Below are 17,500 nucleotides of genomic sequence, written 5' to 3' on the forward strand. Positions count from 1 at the left end.
TCTCAAAAGTAAATTTGCTGTCGAGAATCACACCCAAAATTTTAAAAAAAGTCATATATACAAAGTTAAAGAAACATTATCAATACTGAGATCCGGATGTTGAGGAGCCACTGTCCTTGACCTACTTACAATCATACGTTGAGTTTTGTTAGGTTTCAACTTCATACGGTTATACAAAAGAAAATTTAAAGAACATGAGAAAATTGAAGAAACTTATAGAAGTTTGTTTATAAAATCAAAATGTATTGTCTATTTCTGGGTATAAAACTGACTGCGTAATTATTATTATTATTATTATTATTATTATTATTATTATTATTATTATTATTATTATTATTATTATTATTATCTATGCTACAACCCCAGTTGGAAAAGCAGGAAGCTAAAAACCCAAGGGCTCCAACAGGGAAAAGTAGCCCAGTGAGGAAAGGAAATAAGAAAATAGATAAACTACAAGAGAAAGAAAGTAATGTGCATCTAAAATGAAATATTTTAGATACAGAAATAACATTAAGATACATCTTTTATATGTAAAATATAAAAAAGAGATTAATATCCGGCTGTAGAATTCAAAATATAGTAACAAATATCGAAAATACACGAATTAAATATTGAATAGCAAAGGGAAGTGTGAGCATCATAGAGAAAATTAATATCAACGACTTGATTCCAGAGGTGTAATATTAAAGTATAAAAAGAGAGTTGGAGGTGATGGCAATGAAGTTTCACAGTAAAAAAAAAGGGGGGGGGGGTTTGACTGAAAGGATTATACCTCATGTAGCTAAACGACCAGTCGAAAAGGATTTGCAGATATTAAGATAAAGGACTGGGAAAATAGAAAAAAATGGCTATTTTTGTTCCTGGAGCAGTTCTAAAAATATGCAACACGGAGGGGAAATCTGCAAATCTGGGAAAAATCCAAAGAAAAATCTGGGTGTAATCTGCTGGATTTGGATCAGGCCGTGTAACATGTAAATGTGGGGTGAGAGAGAAAGACAGGGTGGTGGGAAGAGGAGAGAGAGAGAGAGAGAGAGAGAGAGAGAGAGAGAGAGAGAGAGAGAGAGAGAGAGAGAGAGAGAGAGAATATTGTGAAGGGAAATATTAAGGTGGGGAAAGAGAAAAGACGGATGAAAATTCAATAAGAAGAAAGGAAAACTGAGAAAAAGACAAATAAAGCAGATAGATGCAAATGAAATAAGTTTGATAGTCAACGCTTTTGTGTGTGTGTGTGAGAGAGAGAGAGAGAGAGAGAGAGAGAGAGAGAGAGAGAGAGAGAGAGAGAGAGAGAGGGAGAGGTGAAACACTGATAAAGGTAAATGAAATAAGTTTGATATTCACTCTCTTGCGTGTGGCAGAAAGAGAGAGAGAAAAAAAATGTATAAACTCTTAGTAAGAGAGAGAGAGAGAGAGAGAGAGAGAGAGAGAGAGAGAGAGAGAGAGAGAGAGAGAGAGAGAGAGAGAGAGACAGATGAAAATAAATTTGATAGCCAGCACGTATGTGTGGCAGAGAGAGAGAGAGAAAATTATTGGATAAACTGTTAGAGAGAGAGAGAGAGAGAGAGAGAGAGAGAGAGAGAGAGAGAGAGAGAGAGAGAGAGAGAGAGAGAGAGAGAGAGAGAGAGAGAAGTTTGATAGTCAGTGCTTGTGTGGCAGAAAGAGAGAGAGAAAAAAATGAATAAACTGTTAGTAAGAGAGGTGGTGAGAAAGAGAGAAAAATAGAGAGAGGCAGAGAACGCTCACATAAATGAATCCCACAACACTTGACAAATTAAACTCCATTGCATTCCCGAATGCAGCAATGAAGCGTCTAAGTGGAATCCATGAAAAAAAAAAATTTCAAATTCCCCCAAAAATTCCACGCAGAGGCTGAATGAAACATTCCACTTAATATCGTTTCATAATTTGCTTTTGCTCTTTGGGGCAAAGTTGGTTGACTGCTTTCGATTCTATCTCGCTTTTGGCGGAACAAAGTTTAGAAATGTTGATCATGAATATGGCACAAAAGTTGAAAGTGGTAAAACTGAAGAGGTTTTGCAATGGTGATCTTGTGGCTTTTTAGTGGAACCCCTGCATATATATATATATATATATATATATATATATATATATATATATATATATATATATATATATATATATATATATATATATATATATATAAATACACACATACATGAGTGTATCTGACCCGTCAAGAATAATAGCTATACACCTATATGCACACACAGATTCAACCCTTCCACCCCCCTCACCCTTTCCTAACTACAACCCCTCTCACCAGGTTATGACTACTCTCTCTCCCCCCTACCCGAGAGATTAGGAGAGGTCAAGTAGTTATAGGTTTGGCAGTACTGCTAAGCGTTTCCGAAAAGATATATATATATATATATATATATATATATATATATATATATATATATATATATATGTATATATATATATATATATATATACATATATATATATATATATATATATATGTATATATATATATATATATACATATATATATATATATATATATATATATATATATATATATATATATATATATATATATATATATATATATATATATATATATATATATATAGAGAGAGAGAGAGAGAGAGAGAGAGAGAGAGAGAGAGAGAGAGAGAGAGAGAGACTTGCTCTTTATCATGTACGGGATATTACAACAACAACAACAAATGCAGCTGCTTCTTGTTCATGGCAGCACAAAGGCCTCGAACATGTTCTTATTCATGTCTGGGGTTAGGCCATTTTCATCACCATGCTGACCACTATAGATTGGTTATAGTGTGAGGCTTTAGTTCGATCTCTCACTGCAAACCAACCTAGTGTGGGTGTCCCTGACTAGTACAGCTTTGCTGATCATGACGACGCACAAACACTTCCACCACTTTAATGTATCCCAATTTAGTTGCAAATACATAAACAAATCAACTTGTTCAATTTACCACCATATGTTCTACCATTCCTTGCTTAATTTTTGTGGTTTCCACTTGTCATAATAATGTTGCTCCTACTCACACTGACTCGACCATCACCTTCTGCAAATTGTCTCAAGAGACTTTCACTAAGTTCTGCAGTATCTTTTCTCCATAACCATTCAGCATAGTGTCATCATTAAACATCAGCCATTATTGTTATTGTTATAACTTGCTAAGCTACAACACTAGTTAGAAAAGCAGGATGCTATAAGCCCAGGGGCTCCAACAGGGAAATTAGCCCAGTAAGGAAAGGGAACTAGGGAAATAAAATATTTCTAGAACAGTAACAACGTTAAAATATAAATATACACTACATAAAGTTTAACAAAACAAGAGGAAGATAAATAAGATAGAGTAAGTGTTCCCGATCTTACTCTCAAGCAAGAGAACTCTAACCCAAGACAGTGGAAGACCATGGTACAGAAGCTATGACACTACCCAAGACTAGAGAACAGTTGTGTGCTTTTGGAGTGTCCTCCATTTCATTTAAGATTGTTCTCATTGCATAGTTCCTCTTTCCCATCTCTTGACTTATCGCGTCACTACACACCAAAAAAAAAAAAAAAAAAAAAAAAAATATTGAATAGCCTCAGAAATTTACTGTAACTCGCCATTTTCACAGACTAACTTTCACACCAAATCTGTCATTTTTCTGCTCATAACTCTGGCATGACCTATCCTATCTTAAAAAACTTTCAGTCGCTCTCAACGTCTTATCTTATATTTGATAAGCCCTCAACATCCGTAAATGCCTCTCTATCTTGAGCTCCACCCAGGTCCACGAATACAATGGTCAACTTTTCCTTTTAGTTTCAAATTTCTCATATAACTTTTGTGATCAATACTTGATTCACGCCAAACCCCTTCCTTATCTAAACCCATACCGTTCATCCTTAACAATACTTCTGTTATCCGTCTTACTTTCTCAGGCTAAATCCTAAACAACCCTTCTCTGGTATAATCCTCTAATGTATTTTCCGTTAATATTAATTATACACTAAAGAACATTTATTTACTTGTCGTTTTTCGGGATCACTATCTCTTATTGAACGACCACTATCTTTTATTAAATGGTATATATATATATATATATATATATATATATATATATATATATATATATATATATATATATATATATATATGTGTGTGTGTGTGTGTGTATATGCATATATATATATATATATATATATATATATATATATATATATATATATATATATATATATATATATGCGTGTGTGTGTGTGTATGTGCATGTGTGTGCGGATGTGTGTGTTATAACCAAATGATGTTGTACTTGGCCTACTTTTGCTAGGTGTCTATATCTCTTCCCATGAAAGACTCCCATCTATAAATTGGTACCAAATTTTTGCTGTAATCAAGAATTGCATTTACAGTTGGACACAAAAGTCCCTAGCACATCTCGCTGCGAAGAAGTACACCCTTTTACACCCTTACTGTGCAGCGAGTTACCAAATAGATGCTTTAGGGATAGATGGCAGAGATGCTGGGTGGGGCTGAATGTGGGAACACAGTGTGCAGTAGGGGTGTGACAGGGTGCATTTCCTCAGAACGAGGTGTTCCGGGGATTCCTGCGTCCAACCGTACGTACGATTTTTAGAAGAAAGATGGGTTATTTCATAGTAGTGGTTATGTACACGCTCTGTCATCCAATCACAGAATCAAACTGAACAGAATATAACTGTAAACAAAAGAGTAGCGCTAAGATTTCCAGTCATATAAAGTCAGCCGCAAAACATCAGTAGACGCCAGCGATGCACCACTGTCGTAAAGTAAGACTCGTCGCTAAATTAATCCCGTTTTTCACTCCTTATTTGCAGCAGAGCCTGGGTCCTGACTCCACCTTGTCCTTGCTGCGCCTCCTCACGACGCCGGGAGATGACGGGGGCATCCTGGAGTGCAGGGCCTCGTCCCCGACGCTGCCTCATTTGACGGCCTCAGACTCCACTGAACTGACCGTGTATTGTGAGTATTGTGGAGGCACTTTCTTTTGCTTTTCCTCTTTCTTCAAACAGAACTTAGTTCTTGTTGAGTTTGGTATTGTATAGCCTACATTGTCCTTGAGTTTAATAAACACAATTGTTTTTTATTGTTTTCTGTCTTGTTTCTCTTCCTCTTGTTTTGTTAAAGTCTTTATAGTTTATATAGGAGATGTTTATTTTAATGTTACTCTTTTTAGAAATTTTATCTTTCCTTGTTTCCTTTCCTCACTGAACTATTTTCCCTGTTGGAGCCCCTGGGCTTACATCATCTTGCTTTTCCAACTAGAATTGTAACTTAGCAAGTAATAATAATAATGATAATAATAATAATAATAATAATAATAATAATAATAATAATAATAATAATAATAATAATAATAATAATAATAATAGAAAGTATACTAAGTAAAACTAATTATTATATTTTCAGTACTTCTGTTCAGATTCCCAGCCAGGTTTGTGCCATTTACCTTGGATTCTAAGGTCAAAACTTAAATAATGGCTATCAATATGGCCAATATTACGTAAAAATATCAGTGATATTTGTCCTTCTAGTTACTATGTATTTCCTAAGTGAACTGGGCTTTAATTTGGGCATTTTCATTTATAAAATAACTTAATTGATTTATCCGATATGCTGTTCTCTAGAAGATTTCACTCTTCAAACAGTGTTAGAAGTGATCCAAAAACTTTTCCTCCAAAATAAAAAAGAGAAATTTCTAAGGAGTTGAAAAAAAAAAATACATTTAAAATACCCTGTACATCCTCAAATACATTATTTGTAATTCTAATAAAATTTTAATAATGCATTAAAATGACAAAACTCTCCCATAAAGTGAGAAAAAAAAATTAAATATTGTAGCCCCGAAAGTCATGCGATAATGATCTTAGACATAAATAAAGAATTGTTATGATGTTGTATTCAAGATCTAATTTTCCGTTAAGAAAAAAGATTGAAAATTCTCAGACTAACGGAGAGGGACTTTTAGATATTATGCTTTCAATTGGGAGAATAGAATATGAGGTAATCTTTGTTCTCTAAGTGTTCTATAATATTGTTATTATTATTATTATTATTATTATTATTATTATTATTATTATTATTATTATTATTACATGCTAAACTACAACCCTAGATGGAAAAGCAGGATGCTATAAGGCCAGGGGCTCCACCACGAAAAATAGCCCAGTGATGAAAGGAGACAAGGAAAAATAAGATATTTCAAGAGGAGTAACATTAGAATAAATGTCTTCTATATAAACCATAAAAACTTTAACAAAACCAGAGGAAGAAAAATAAGATAGTGTGCTCGAATGTACCCTCCAGCAAGAGAACTCTAACCCAAGACAGTGGAAGTTCATGGTACAGAGGCTAGGGCACTACCCAACACGAGCGAACAAAGGTTTGATTTTGGAGTGTCCTCCTAGAAGAGCTGCTTACCATAGCTAGTCTCTTCTACCCTTACCAAGAGGAAAGTGGCCACTGAACTATTGCAGTGCAGTAACCCCTTGGGATAACAAGAATTGTTGGGTAATTTCAGTGTTGTCAGGTGTATGAGGATAGAGGAGAATATGTAAAGAATAGGCCAAACTATTCGTTGTGTGTAGGCCAAAGGAAAATGAACCGTAACCAGAGAGCAGGATCCAATGTATTACTATCTGGCCAGTCAAAGGACCCAATAACTCTCTAGCGATAGTATCTCAACGGATGGTGGCTGGTGCCCTGGCCAATCTATTACCTACCAGATTAGCAGTAATGAAGCAAGAAGGGTCATTATCAAATGGTATTGAGACAAAAATTTCAGTACAGTAATCTGTGACCAGTCTCATATTTGCCAATACTCTTTCAAAACAAGAAGTTTGATTTTAAAGCCACTTTGAAATACCTAGGTTTTTGATAATTTGCTCTGGATTTATATTAAAAACTATCGTTTGCTTTTGGTGAACTTTCAAAATTCACAATCTTTATCCAAGACGATCATGACAATGAACAAGACTTCTGATAATATTCCAATGTCTCCTTTGAATTGCAAGACCACGAAACTCCTGAGTCAAAGATGGGGAAAATTTATCTAATCATATTCTGTTTTCTTGGTCACCAGTGCTATTCATATATATGGTCAGTCTCTAGGGCATTGTTCTGCTTGCTAGAACAATGTAACTGTCCCTTGCCTCTGCCATTCCTGAGCGGCCTTTAAACCAATCTTATTTTTTTGTTCCGTTTCTGCATTTCTGAGTGAGGATACCTTAACGTGGTGAAATGGTTTGCATATCGCCATTATCAACAAAAGCTGTAATAGTTAGGGACCCCATACTAAGTTGGTTTGCTGAGAATAGACAAAAATCTCCTACTATCACCAATCTGTAGTTGGCCAGAGTTGTAATGAAAACTGGCCAAACCCAAAAGATGAATTGGCATGTCTGAGGCCTTCCACCTGCAGTGAAATATAAATGGTAGCATTTGTTGTTGTCGTTGTTGTTTTTGTTGTTGTAGTTGTTGTTGCTGTTGTTGTTGTTGTTGTTATTTGTTTTTTACATTTAAAAGTAAAGGCAGGATATTAAGTACCTGTTAGATAGTCAAATGTGGTACATTCAACTTGGAAAGATGACTCATAACCCCAAATTTGTATTGCTAGATATTTTTTTAGGAATAAATAACATCAAAATATAGCTCTAAAGCTGTACACACACACACACACACACACACACACACACACACACACACACACACACACACACACTTATTTATCACTTTATATTCAGCCAACAGCAGGCAGTCTCTCAGTTGTCGTGTTCATCTTAATTGCTTTCCTACAGGGTCTCTCAGAGGTGGGAAGGAAGTGCTCCTTCCGATAAGTGACCCTTTTTCCAAGCTATCTTCAACCCCCCCCCCCCTCACAAGACCCCACCCTCTGTCTTCCTCTTTCTCTCAGACAAAGCATTTGTATTGCATAACAATCATCTCTCTCTCTCTCTCTCTCTCTCTCTCTCTCTCTCTCTCTCTCTCTCTCTCTCTCACACACACACAAACAAACACACACACATACTCACACGACACTCACACAAAAAGCAACCGATGTATATCTGTATTGCTAAAGAATTCTCTCTCTCTCTCTCTCTCTCTCTCTCTCTCTCTCTCTCTCTCTCTCTCTCTCTCTCTCTCTCAAAGTTTTTTTGTTTTGGTGTTGCATGACATCTTCCAAAATTCTTTTCCTTACTCGATCTCACCAATTACATCTCCACTTCATTCACGTTTTTCCGGGTCTAATTTCTTTTACTCTTGAGGGAGACGAGACAACAGGACAATATCCTTGCCTTACCCTCATCCATGGATAGATCGGGGTCCCCCCCCCCCTCTCGCTGCTTTGGACATTTTTGGGGAAGACTTCCAAAGGCCTGACATTAAATGAAAAAATAGAGTTTAAAATTTAAAATCCGCATATGAATGGAAGAGGCAAGGGATAGTGACGATGCCCTAGCTAGCCGGACAATGCTCCAGAGAGTGACTCACCAGGTAGACCAATAGGCTTCTCCAAACCCCTTATCCTTAGCTCACAAATATGGTGAGGTTGGAGTCATTGCAAGAAACTATGGAGCTTGTGCGTGACTCGAACCCCAGTCCGGCAAATAACCAGGCAGGGCCTTAACCTATAGGCTACCATAACCCAAATGTACGACTGACAATTATATAATCATTACTAGCCAAGCTACAACCCAAGTTGGAAAAGCAAGATACTTTAAGCCCAAGGGCTTCAATAGGGAAAAATAGCCAAGTGAGGAAAGGAAATAAGGAAACAAAAAAAACATGAGAAAAAATTAACAATAGATTATTGTAAAAACCGTAACAACATCAAAATAGATATGTCATATATAAACTATAAAAACTTATGTCAGCCAGTTCAACATAAAAACATTTGCTGCAAGTTTGAACTATTAAAGTTCTACTGATTCACCTATGGTAACCTTTGTTAAACGCACAGTTGGACACACGTAATAGCCCTCCTCACTCTGAGAAAGTGCACCTTTTCGCACCCTTACTACACTGTGAGTCACAAAACAGTTTATGAAAGAAGGCAGGGTATGGTGGGTGGGGCAAAGCACGGGAACTCGCTGCACAGTAATCTTGTGTGATGGTACACTTTCTCTTTGCCAGGATTTGTGTCCAACTATGCTACATTAACTATAAACTTTTTTTTAATAGATATACACATTGGAGAGAAAACAAGTTCTGTCAGACGGCAAACATCTATGTTTTGTTTAATATTAACGTGATAAACGAGAAGCTGTTATCCCCATGTCCAAAATATTTACGGAGAAATAGAAAAAGATTCCCCGTGACCTAGAATATAGGAGAAAAATATCACCCTCTCCCAAATTTTTCGATGTAGGAAGGTCCAATTTGCCTACCACAAAACATGTACCAAATATGTCCTAGATAAACAACCCTCTATGAAAAGTGTGACGTGTAAAATAACCCCCTGTAAGAAAGAGCTCCACATGAATAGATGATAAACATTACACTTTCCAAAATTGTTAGGATGAAAATCCCCCTCAACAAACATAGGAGGTGGAAATAGTTTTCACCTTTGCCTTATGTACGACATTTAAAAAATCATTTCTGCCATAAGTAGGTTAAGAAAAATTATCCCATACCCAATAGGGTCCTCTATAACCCTTATTTGTTCTCTCTGCATTTCCATTGAATATTATCATAGTTTTAATTGGCTTTTCTCGTATTCATTCAACGGTGATCATTGACTCAAACCTGAAAATTAGGATGACATACATAGAAGGGTTGTAGAGTGGTAAGAGACTTTGGAGAAATATTCGTTGCTGGGAAATGAAATAACCATGCTAAATTTACGTCGCACAAAACACTGCTACATTGCATGTAGGTTGGCCAAGACACCAGCCACCCGTTGTGTGACTACCACTAGGGAGTTACTGGGTCCTTTGATTGGCCAGATTGTTCTAGATTGGATATCTTTATGGTTACGGCTCTATTTTCCTTTGCCTATACATACACCGAATAATCTGGCCTATTTTTTTTACACATTCTCATCTCTCCTCATACGCCTGATAACACCGAGCTAACCGTATCATTCTTCACTCAATGGTATCAACTACTGCATTGTAATTATTCAGTGGCTACTTTCCTCTTTGTAAAGGTAGAAGAGACAATCTAGCTATGGTAAGCAGCTCTTCTAGGAGAAAGACACTCAAAATCAAACCATTATTTTCTAGTCATAGCCTCTGTATCATGGTCTTCCACTATTTTGGGGTAGAGTTCTCTTGCTTGAGGGTACACTCAGGTAGGCTAATCTATTTGTTATTTCCTTTCCTCACTGGGCTATTTTCGCTGTTGGAGCTGTTTATAGTATTCTCATGTTATGATTAGGGTTGTAGCTTAGGTAGTAATAGTTAAAATAATACACAAGGCGTCATGTAGAACAAAATAACAATAACAATCGTATGACGCAAAGAAGCGCCGTAGAACATTAGACAAATACACGACCTAATGAAAAGAAGGCAAAGGTTTTTTTTTTCTTTTTCATCTCGTGGAAGTAATATTTCTCCCATCACTTCTTTTGGCTATTTCACAAGAGCCTCTCGTCATGACTCCATAAAGAGACGTTTGACTCTTCCATTATTTTCCTTCAAACGTTTTTTATGGAAAGTTTTTTTTTATATTTTCTCTTGCAACGTTTCGCTGGTGTGACTGATGGCGTCACCAGAGTAGTCTTAAGGTTGGTGAGAATCTCTCTCTCTCTCTCTCTCTCTCTCTCTCTCTCTCTCTCTCTCTCTCTCTCCAGATGGCACTACCATTAATCATCTACACTCTCCGAGACCTGTGTCCTTCCTTAACCTGTATTTCCCTCAAGATAGCAGGCCATCAGTAGCCACGCATCCGGGTCTATTGAAGGCCATATATCAAGGTAGGGAAATATGGATTCAGATTCATTGGCCTTTAAGTCCTAAGGGATGCGTCGTTCTTACTTCATTCATAAACACACGCACACACACGCACACACACACACACACACACACACACATATATATATATATATATATATATATATATATATATATATATATATATATATATATATATATATATATATATATATATATATATATATATATGTGTGTGTGTGTGTGTGTCTGTCTGTCTGACTACATATGTAAATATATTTCTTTCCGGTCATGCTGAGCAGCATTGCCAGATGTATAACTACTCGGTCTTTTCCCGTCACTTGGGAGGAGTGAGAGGGAGTGCTCATACCCTGGTGTGAGGAGATGCCCGGAGAGGTACACATGGAAATCACAACTGCTGTGATGAAGTTAGGAAATGGGGGAAGGGTTAAATCTTTAACCGTCGGTTTTGACAGGTCATGTACACTATATATATATATATATATGTATATATATATATATATATATATATATATATATATATATATATATATATATATATATATATATATATATATATATATCCCTAACTGAGTTGGGATAATTTAACGTGGTCAAAGGGTATACACAATATCGCCGTGTCTAACAAAGTTGTATCAGTCAGGGCCACTCATACTTGACTGATTTTCTGTGAGCGATCAAACTAAAAAGTCTCTCACCATCACCAATCTGCAGTGCCCAGCGGGGTGAGGAAAACTAGCCAAAACACAGACATGGATAAGAACCGTAACCAGAGAAAAGGTCCACTGCAGTACTGTCTGACCAGTCAAAGGACCCCATAACTACCTAGAGGTAGTATCTCAACGGGCTGCTGGTGCTCTGGCCAACCCACTACCTATTCTGACAATGGTATGATATATCCTTATTGGATTTTCAATTTTTATTCTCCTGGGCCATGTCAGTTTTCTAGTATTTTTGTGGTTGTTTGACATTTCGAAGGTCGATTTCCTCAGTCTATTTGACCATAAATTTGAATTTCATAGTCTACTTTTTTCTCACTATTGTGTGAATGCAAGTAAGATCCAAGTGGGATTTTTTCCCAGTCTGTGTATCGTTTCTTTGAGGATCTATTTGTCTCCTAGCAATTTTATGATAGTAAGTCCATTCCAGTGTATCATCTCTGGAGGCTATGCTCTCGTAAGGAAGATTTTCCAGTATACAGTTCATGCGTTTGTCCAGTATGTCTCAAATCTTTCGAAGCCATATTGTTTGTTTGACATTTTTGAGAATATGAAGCTCTTGTATTATCGTAGTGTGTCTTAAATTGATGTATGATATAAATGAGATGAATGCAAGCATAAATTAAACTCTAACTCAGTGCAAATATAGATTCATGTTTCCCGTCTCCTTAGAAACATTGTTGGCTGTGTAGGATTTTTTTTTTAAATCGTAACTTTTTTTCTGAAATAAGCAATAGAAAATTTTCAAATAGGTAATGTGTAAATTACACGGATGCACAAGGAAAGAAAAACAGAAATATATTAAATATTATTATTATTAGTAGTAGTAGTAGTAGTAGTAGTAGTAGTAGTAGTAGTAATAGTAGTAGTAGTATTAGTAGTAGTAGTAGTATTACTAGTCATGCTACAACCCTAGTTGGAAATGCATGATGCTATAAGCCCAAGGGCTCCAACAGGAAAAAATAGCCCAGTGAGGTAAAGAAAGAAAGAAATGAAGAAACGATGTAAGAAGTAATGAAAAATTAAAATAACAACCTTAAAACAGATCATTCACTTATACACTATAAAAAGACTTATGTCAGCCTGTTCAACATAAAAAAATTAGCTGCTAGTTTGAACATTTGAAGTTCTGCTGATTCATCTACCCGATTAGGAAGATCATTCCACAACTTGGTCACAGCTGGAATAAAACTTCTAGAATAATGTGTAGTATTAAGCCTTATGATGGAGAAGGCCTGACTATTAGAACTATCTGTGTGCCTAGTATTACGAACAGGATGGAAATACGCAAATATGTCTGTTTCCCAATGTCTGTTACGAAACTATCTTTATAAGATAAGCCCTAAATGAGTTTGAAATGAACATTAGATAATGCATCCTAACTCCCGAACAACAGAGGAACGAAGGAGAGACAGAAGAGTATTGTTCATTTACAGTTTGTCACTTCATGAACACCATCTTAGTTTTCAGTAAATTCTCTGGTATTAAACTTTATAAGTAATAAATATCCCCAAAGATGGAAAAATACTCTGTAAAAGAAAAAAAAAGGCACAGAAAAACTGAAATAATTTAAAAACCCATTATCGTTTTCCAACTTATCATTTCATATACTGTGCGCCATTTTTTTTATTTCAAGCCCTTTTGATAAGCAAGTGTTTCATGAATAGGATAAAGCTATGGACGTAAGCCTGCACTCAGTAAGAAAAGTGAATGATATATGAAATAAACATTAGGTATAAGCAAAGAATAAGATAACAGTTTATTTCATGGGTGAAGTAAGTAAAAGACAGCATCAACCAACACAGCCTTTTCTAGTCCACTACAGGACAAAGACCTCAGACATGCCAGTTTATGTCTGAAGTTTGAGTAATTTTCAACACCAATTTGGCCAACTGCGGATTGGTGATAGTGGGAGATTTTCGTCTGACCTCTCAGCAAACCAACCTAGTATGGCTGTCTCTGACTATAGTCAATGTTTTTTTAGTGAGACAGATTTTCACCGACTCGCAGGGGTCCTTTTTAGCTCGGAAAAGTTTCCTGATAGCTGATTGGTCGGATATATTCGGACAAAAATACTTTTGACCAATCAGCTATTAGGAAACTATTCCCAAGCTAAAAGGGCACCCCTGCGACCCGGTGCAAATCTGACTAACAAAAAGAAATTGACCGTACTGTTGCTTTGTTAATCAGGGTACACTCGGGCACATTATTCTATCTTATTTCTATCCCTCTTCTTTTGTTAAAGTTTTGTATTTTATATAGAAAATATTTATTTTTATGTTACTTTTCTTGATATATTTCATTTTTTCTTTGTTTCCCTTCCTCACTGGGCTATTTTCCTTGTTGGATCCCCTGGGCTTATAGCATCCTTCTTTAACAACTAGGGTTGTAGCTCAGTAGGTAATAATAATAATAATAATAATAATAATAATAATAATAATAATAATAATAATAATAATGATAATAATAATGAGCAAATCCTTCCAACACGTCAATGTATCTCCACTCAGAAAGGAGAAGTAAAACACAGATGTTAAATAAAAGTCAGGTTTTTATCTTGTATTAAAAAACTTCATTTCTTTCACTGAAATTATCATGGACGTATATGTATGTCTTTTTATGATTTATCACTTCGTATTTTGTGAAAAGTTTTACATAAAAAAGTTGTAAGTAAAAAGACTATTTTTATTTCTGCATATTTCGAAAAAGAGCTACACTCTCATACTAAATTTGCAAAAGATATTTTAGGTCCTTTTTCTGTTACAACTCTCTACGTTTTAGCGAACTACCCATGATAAAAAGCTTTGATGCATTTTTATGAATATCGCAGTAAAATAAATATGACTAGTGTTTATGTGGCTAAATTAGCCTTTTTACAATTGCATGGGTTGTGTGCCGTGTAGTAACGTCCCTGAATGGTGAACGCCAGACTGGGGTTCGAGTCCTCAAAATCGTTAGTTTCTTTGGTCGCTTCAACCTATTCATCCTTGTGAGCTAAGGATGGGGATTTTAGGGGAGCCTATAGGTCCATCTGCTGAATGATCAGCAGTCATTGCTTGGCCCTCCTTTGTCCTAGCTTGGGTGGAAAGGGAGCTTAGGCACTGGGCATATGTATATATGGTCAGTCTGTAGGGCAATTGTCCTGCTCGATAGGACAATGTCACTGTCCCTTGCCTCTACCATTCATGAACGGCCTTTCATTGCATATTTTTATTATAAAATTTATTATCCTCATTATTATTAGCATTATGATTGGTTATAGTCTTCCAAACCGAGGGTAAAAAGAATGCAAAAAAAAGGGATATTTATGAAATACAAAGCAAAGGTAAAAAAACTGCAATAGCCTTTTTCCTAAACTTGCATTTATAGTTCCATTGCTTTAAAAAATAGATCCAGCGGTGTTAGCCAGGATTGGCTCGATTCATGTAGAGTAATTGAAGCAAAAATACAAAGAGAAAAGTATTTTTTTTTTCATTTTCAATCTCTGGTCTATGGGTTGTTGCACCAATGTCATATTCTACGTAAGGGAGAAAGTTTGAATTGAAAAATATTGGTCAAGACATTTATAGTTCAGAATTTACTTTTGCAATGGGGAATTGAAGGAGAATTTTATGTATGTATGTATGTATGTATGTATGTATGTATATATATATATATATATATATATATATATATATATATATATATATATATATATGTATATATGTATATATATAGATATAGATAATATATATATATATATATATATATACATATATATATATATATATATATATATATATATATATATATATATATATATATATATATATATATACACACACATATATATATATATATATATATATATATATATGTGTGTGTGTGTGTGTGTGTGTTTGTGTGTATGTGTGTATCTATTTATCTATCTATCTATCTATCTATCTATATATATATATATATATATATATATATATATATATATATATCCTCAACGTGGTGAATGGTGTTATGTATCAACATGATCAGCAAAACTTTTCTTGTCAGGGCCACCCATAGTAGGTAGAGTTGCTGTGAGCAATAAGATGGAAATCTCCCATTATCGCCAATCTTCAGTGACCAATAATGAAAATAGCCAAATCTCAGACATGTGTAAGGACATGTTTAAAGCCTTTGTCATACAGTGGTCTAGAAACGGCTTTGTTTGTTGTTGTTGTTGATATACATGTATGTACTTACAGCTACTAAACTTTAGTCCACATAGGATTCAAGCAACAAAAGCCTTCTATTATTACTCAACTGAATGAATTCATATTAGCAACAAGCATGTCTGAAAAGTTCATTAAATTCGAGGAGCTGAGAAGTGATTATGGTTAATAACACAAACACACATTTATACATTTCTTTTGCCCTCCATATACATTTAGGAATCCTTCTACGGGTGTTCATTTCCATCAGGAATTCTTACATCAATAAGTCATCAAAGTAACTTACAAAACTGTAATCCCTTTTCATCAAAAACACTTTCATCCCTTTATATGACACAGGCTGAAGACTTCATTAAATATTTAGTAGCTAAACTCATCCTTGAAGAACAGCAAACGTCTGAGTTTAGACTTTAAATACTTGTTTATGAAGGTCCTGATTAAATTTCTTTCTTTTATAACTATGGAAATTAAAGCGATGCTGAGATCATTGTTTTTGGTAACTTTTGTAAACAAAGGCTCGGATTTATTGTTGGCAGCTCCATTTAAACTATAGTTATTGAACCTTTTCATGGAATATTTCAACAGATAGATAATTCCATCCATTGTTGGTAGCCTATTGGAAACATCCCTGTCTGGTGATCCTACTGGTCTTGGCTTCGTGGTCCGCTCAAGCTTGATAGTTTTTTGTAGTGTCTGTAACCTCACCATCCCTGTGAACTAAGGATGCGGGTTTTTGGGGAGACTGTAGGTCTATCTGCTGAGTCGCCAGAAGCCGTTGCCTGACCCTCCCTGGTCCTTGCTGGTTTGGAGAGAGGGCTTTGACGCTGATCGTATGTATACATGGTCAATCTCTAGGGCATAGTCATTGTCCCATGTCTCTGCCATTCATGAGTGACCTCTAAACCTTAACTCTCAATCTACCCTGGATATGTTATTGACATTTCCGTAGTCTAGGATGATAAATATGAGTAAAGTCTGTTTTGTAAATACATGGATTTAAACTATCATATTTGAAACGGATAAGGAAAAGGATGGTTAATTAACATTCATAGACATTTCCATCACAAGAAAACATACAAAATAGGCTTATATTGTATATAGAAAACCAACAGCTGTAGATACTACTGTTCACATTTCGAGTTTATGACGTTGCTATAAAGTCCATATTTGGCTAAAAAAGACCACGCATTTTACAAAAGGCATTTGATACAATGCACCAAAGATTGACTGAACTCTTTTATCTATTAAATATTGAGATAGCGAACTAGATATACTGTACAACTACAAAAACAACAAATACAGCCGTTTCTATTCCACTGCAGGATAAAGGACTCAGTAATGTTTTTTTTTCATGTCTGGAGTTTGACCAATTTTCATTACTACACTGGCCACTGCAGATTGGTGATGTCGGGAGACTTTAGCCTGATCGGCCACAGCAAACCAACTAAGTAGGGTGGCCCTGACTATTACAGCTTCTCTAATCATGGCGATACACAGACTATTTCACCACATTACGCTATCCCTACTCAGTACTACAAAGGTCATTCAATTGTTAACCTTATCGAGTTTTAATACAAATATAGCTATTGTATGTCGAAAAAAAAAGTTATTGAACATTTCAAATCCGATAATTCCTTTACTTTTAATACCACAAAACAAAT

At 35.4% G+C, this 17,500-nt stretch overlaps 1 protein-coding gene across 1 annotated transcript in view; it reads left to right on the forward strand.

Moving 5' to 3' along the window:
• Positions 1-17,500, forward strand: part of LOC137619031 (uncharacterized) — a 226,992-nt gene that overhangs the window by 130,655 nt on the left and 78,837 nt on the right. Inside the window, exons 3-4 of the mRNA XM_068349230.1 lie at positions 4,838-5,054; positions 5,430-5,454. Coding sequence (XP_068205331.1) covers positions 4,838-5,054; positions 5,430-5,454 — 242 coding nt within the window. The remainder of the gene's footprint in view (positions 1-4,837; positions 5,055-5,429; positions 5,455-17,500) is intronic.

Source organism: Palaemon carinicauda, chromosome 25, assembly GCF_036898095.1.
Source record: "Palaemon carinicauda isolate YSFRI2023 chromosome 25, ASM3689809v2, whole genome shotgun sequence".
NCBI classification, from domain to species: domain Eukaryota; kingdom Metazoa; phylum Arthropoda; class Malacostraca; order Decapoda; family Palaemonidae; genus Palaemon; species Palaemon carinicauda.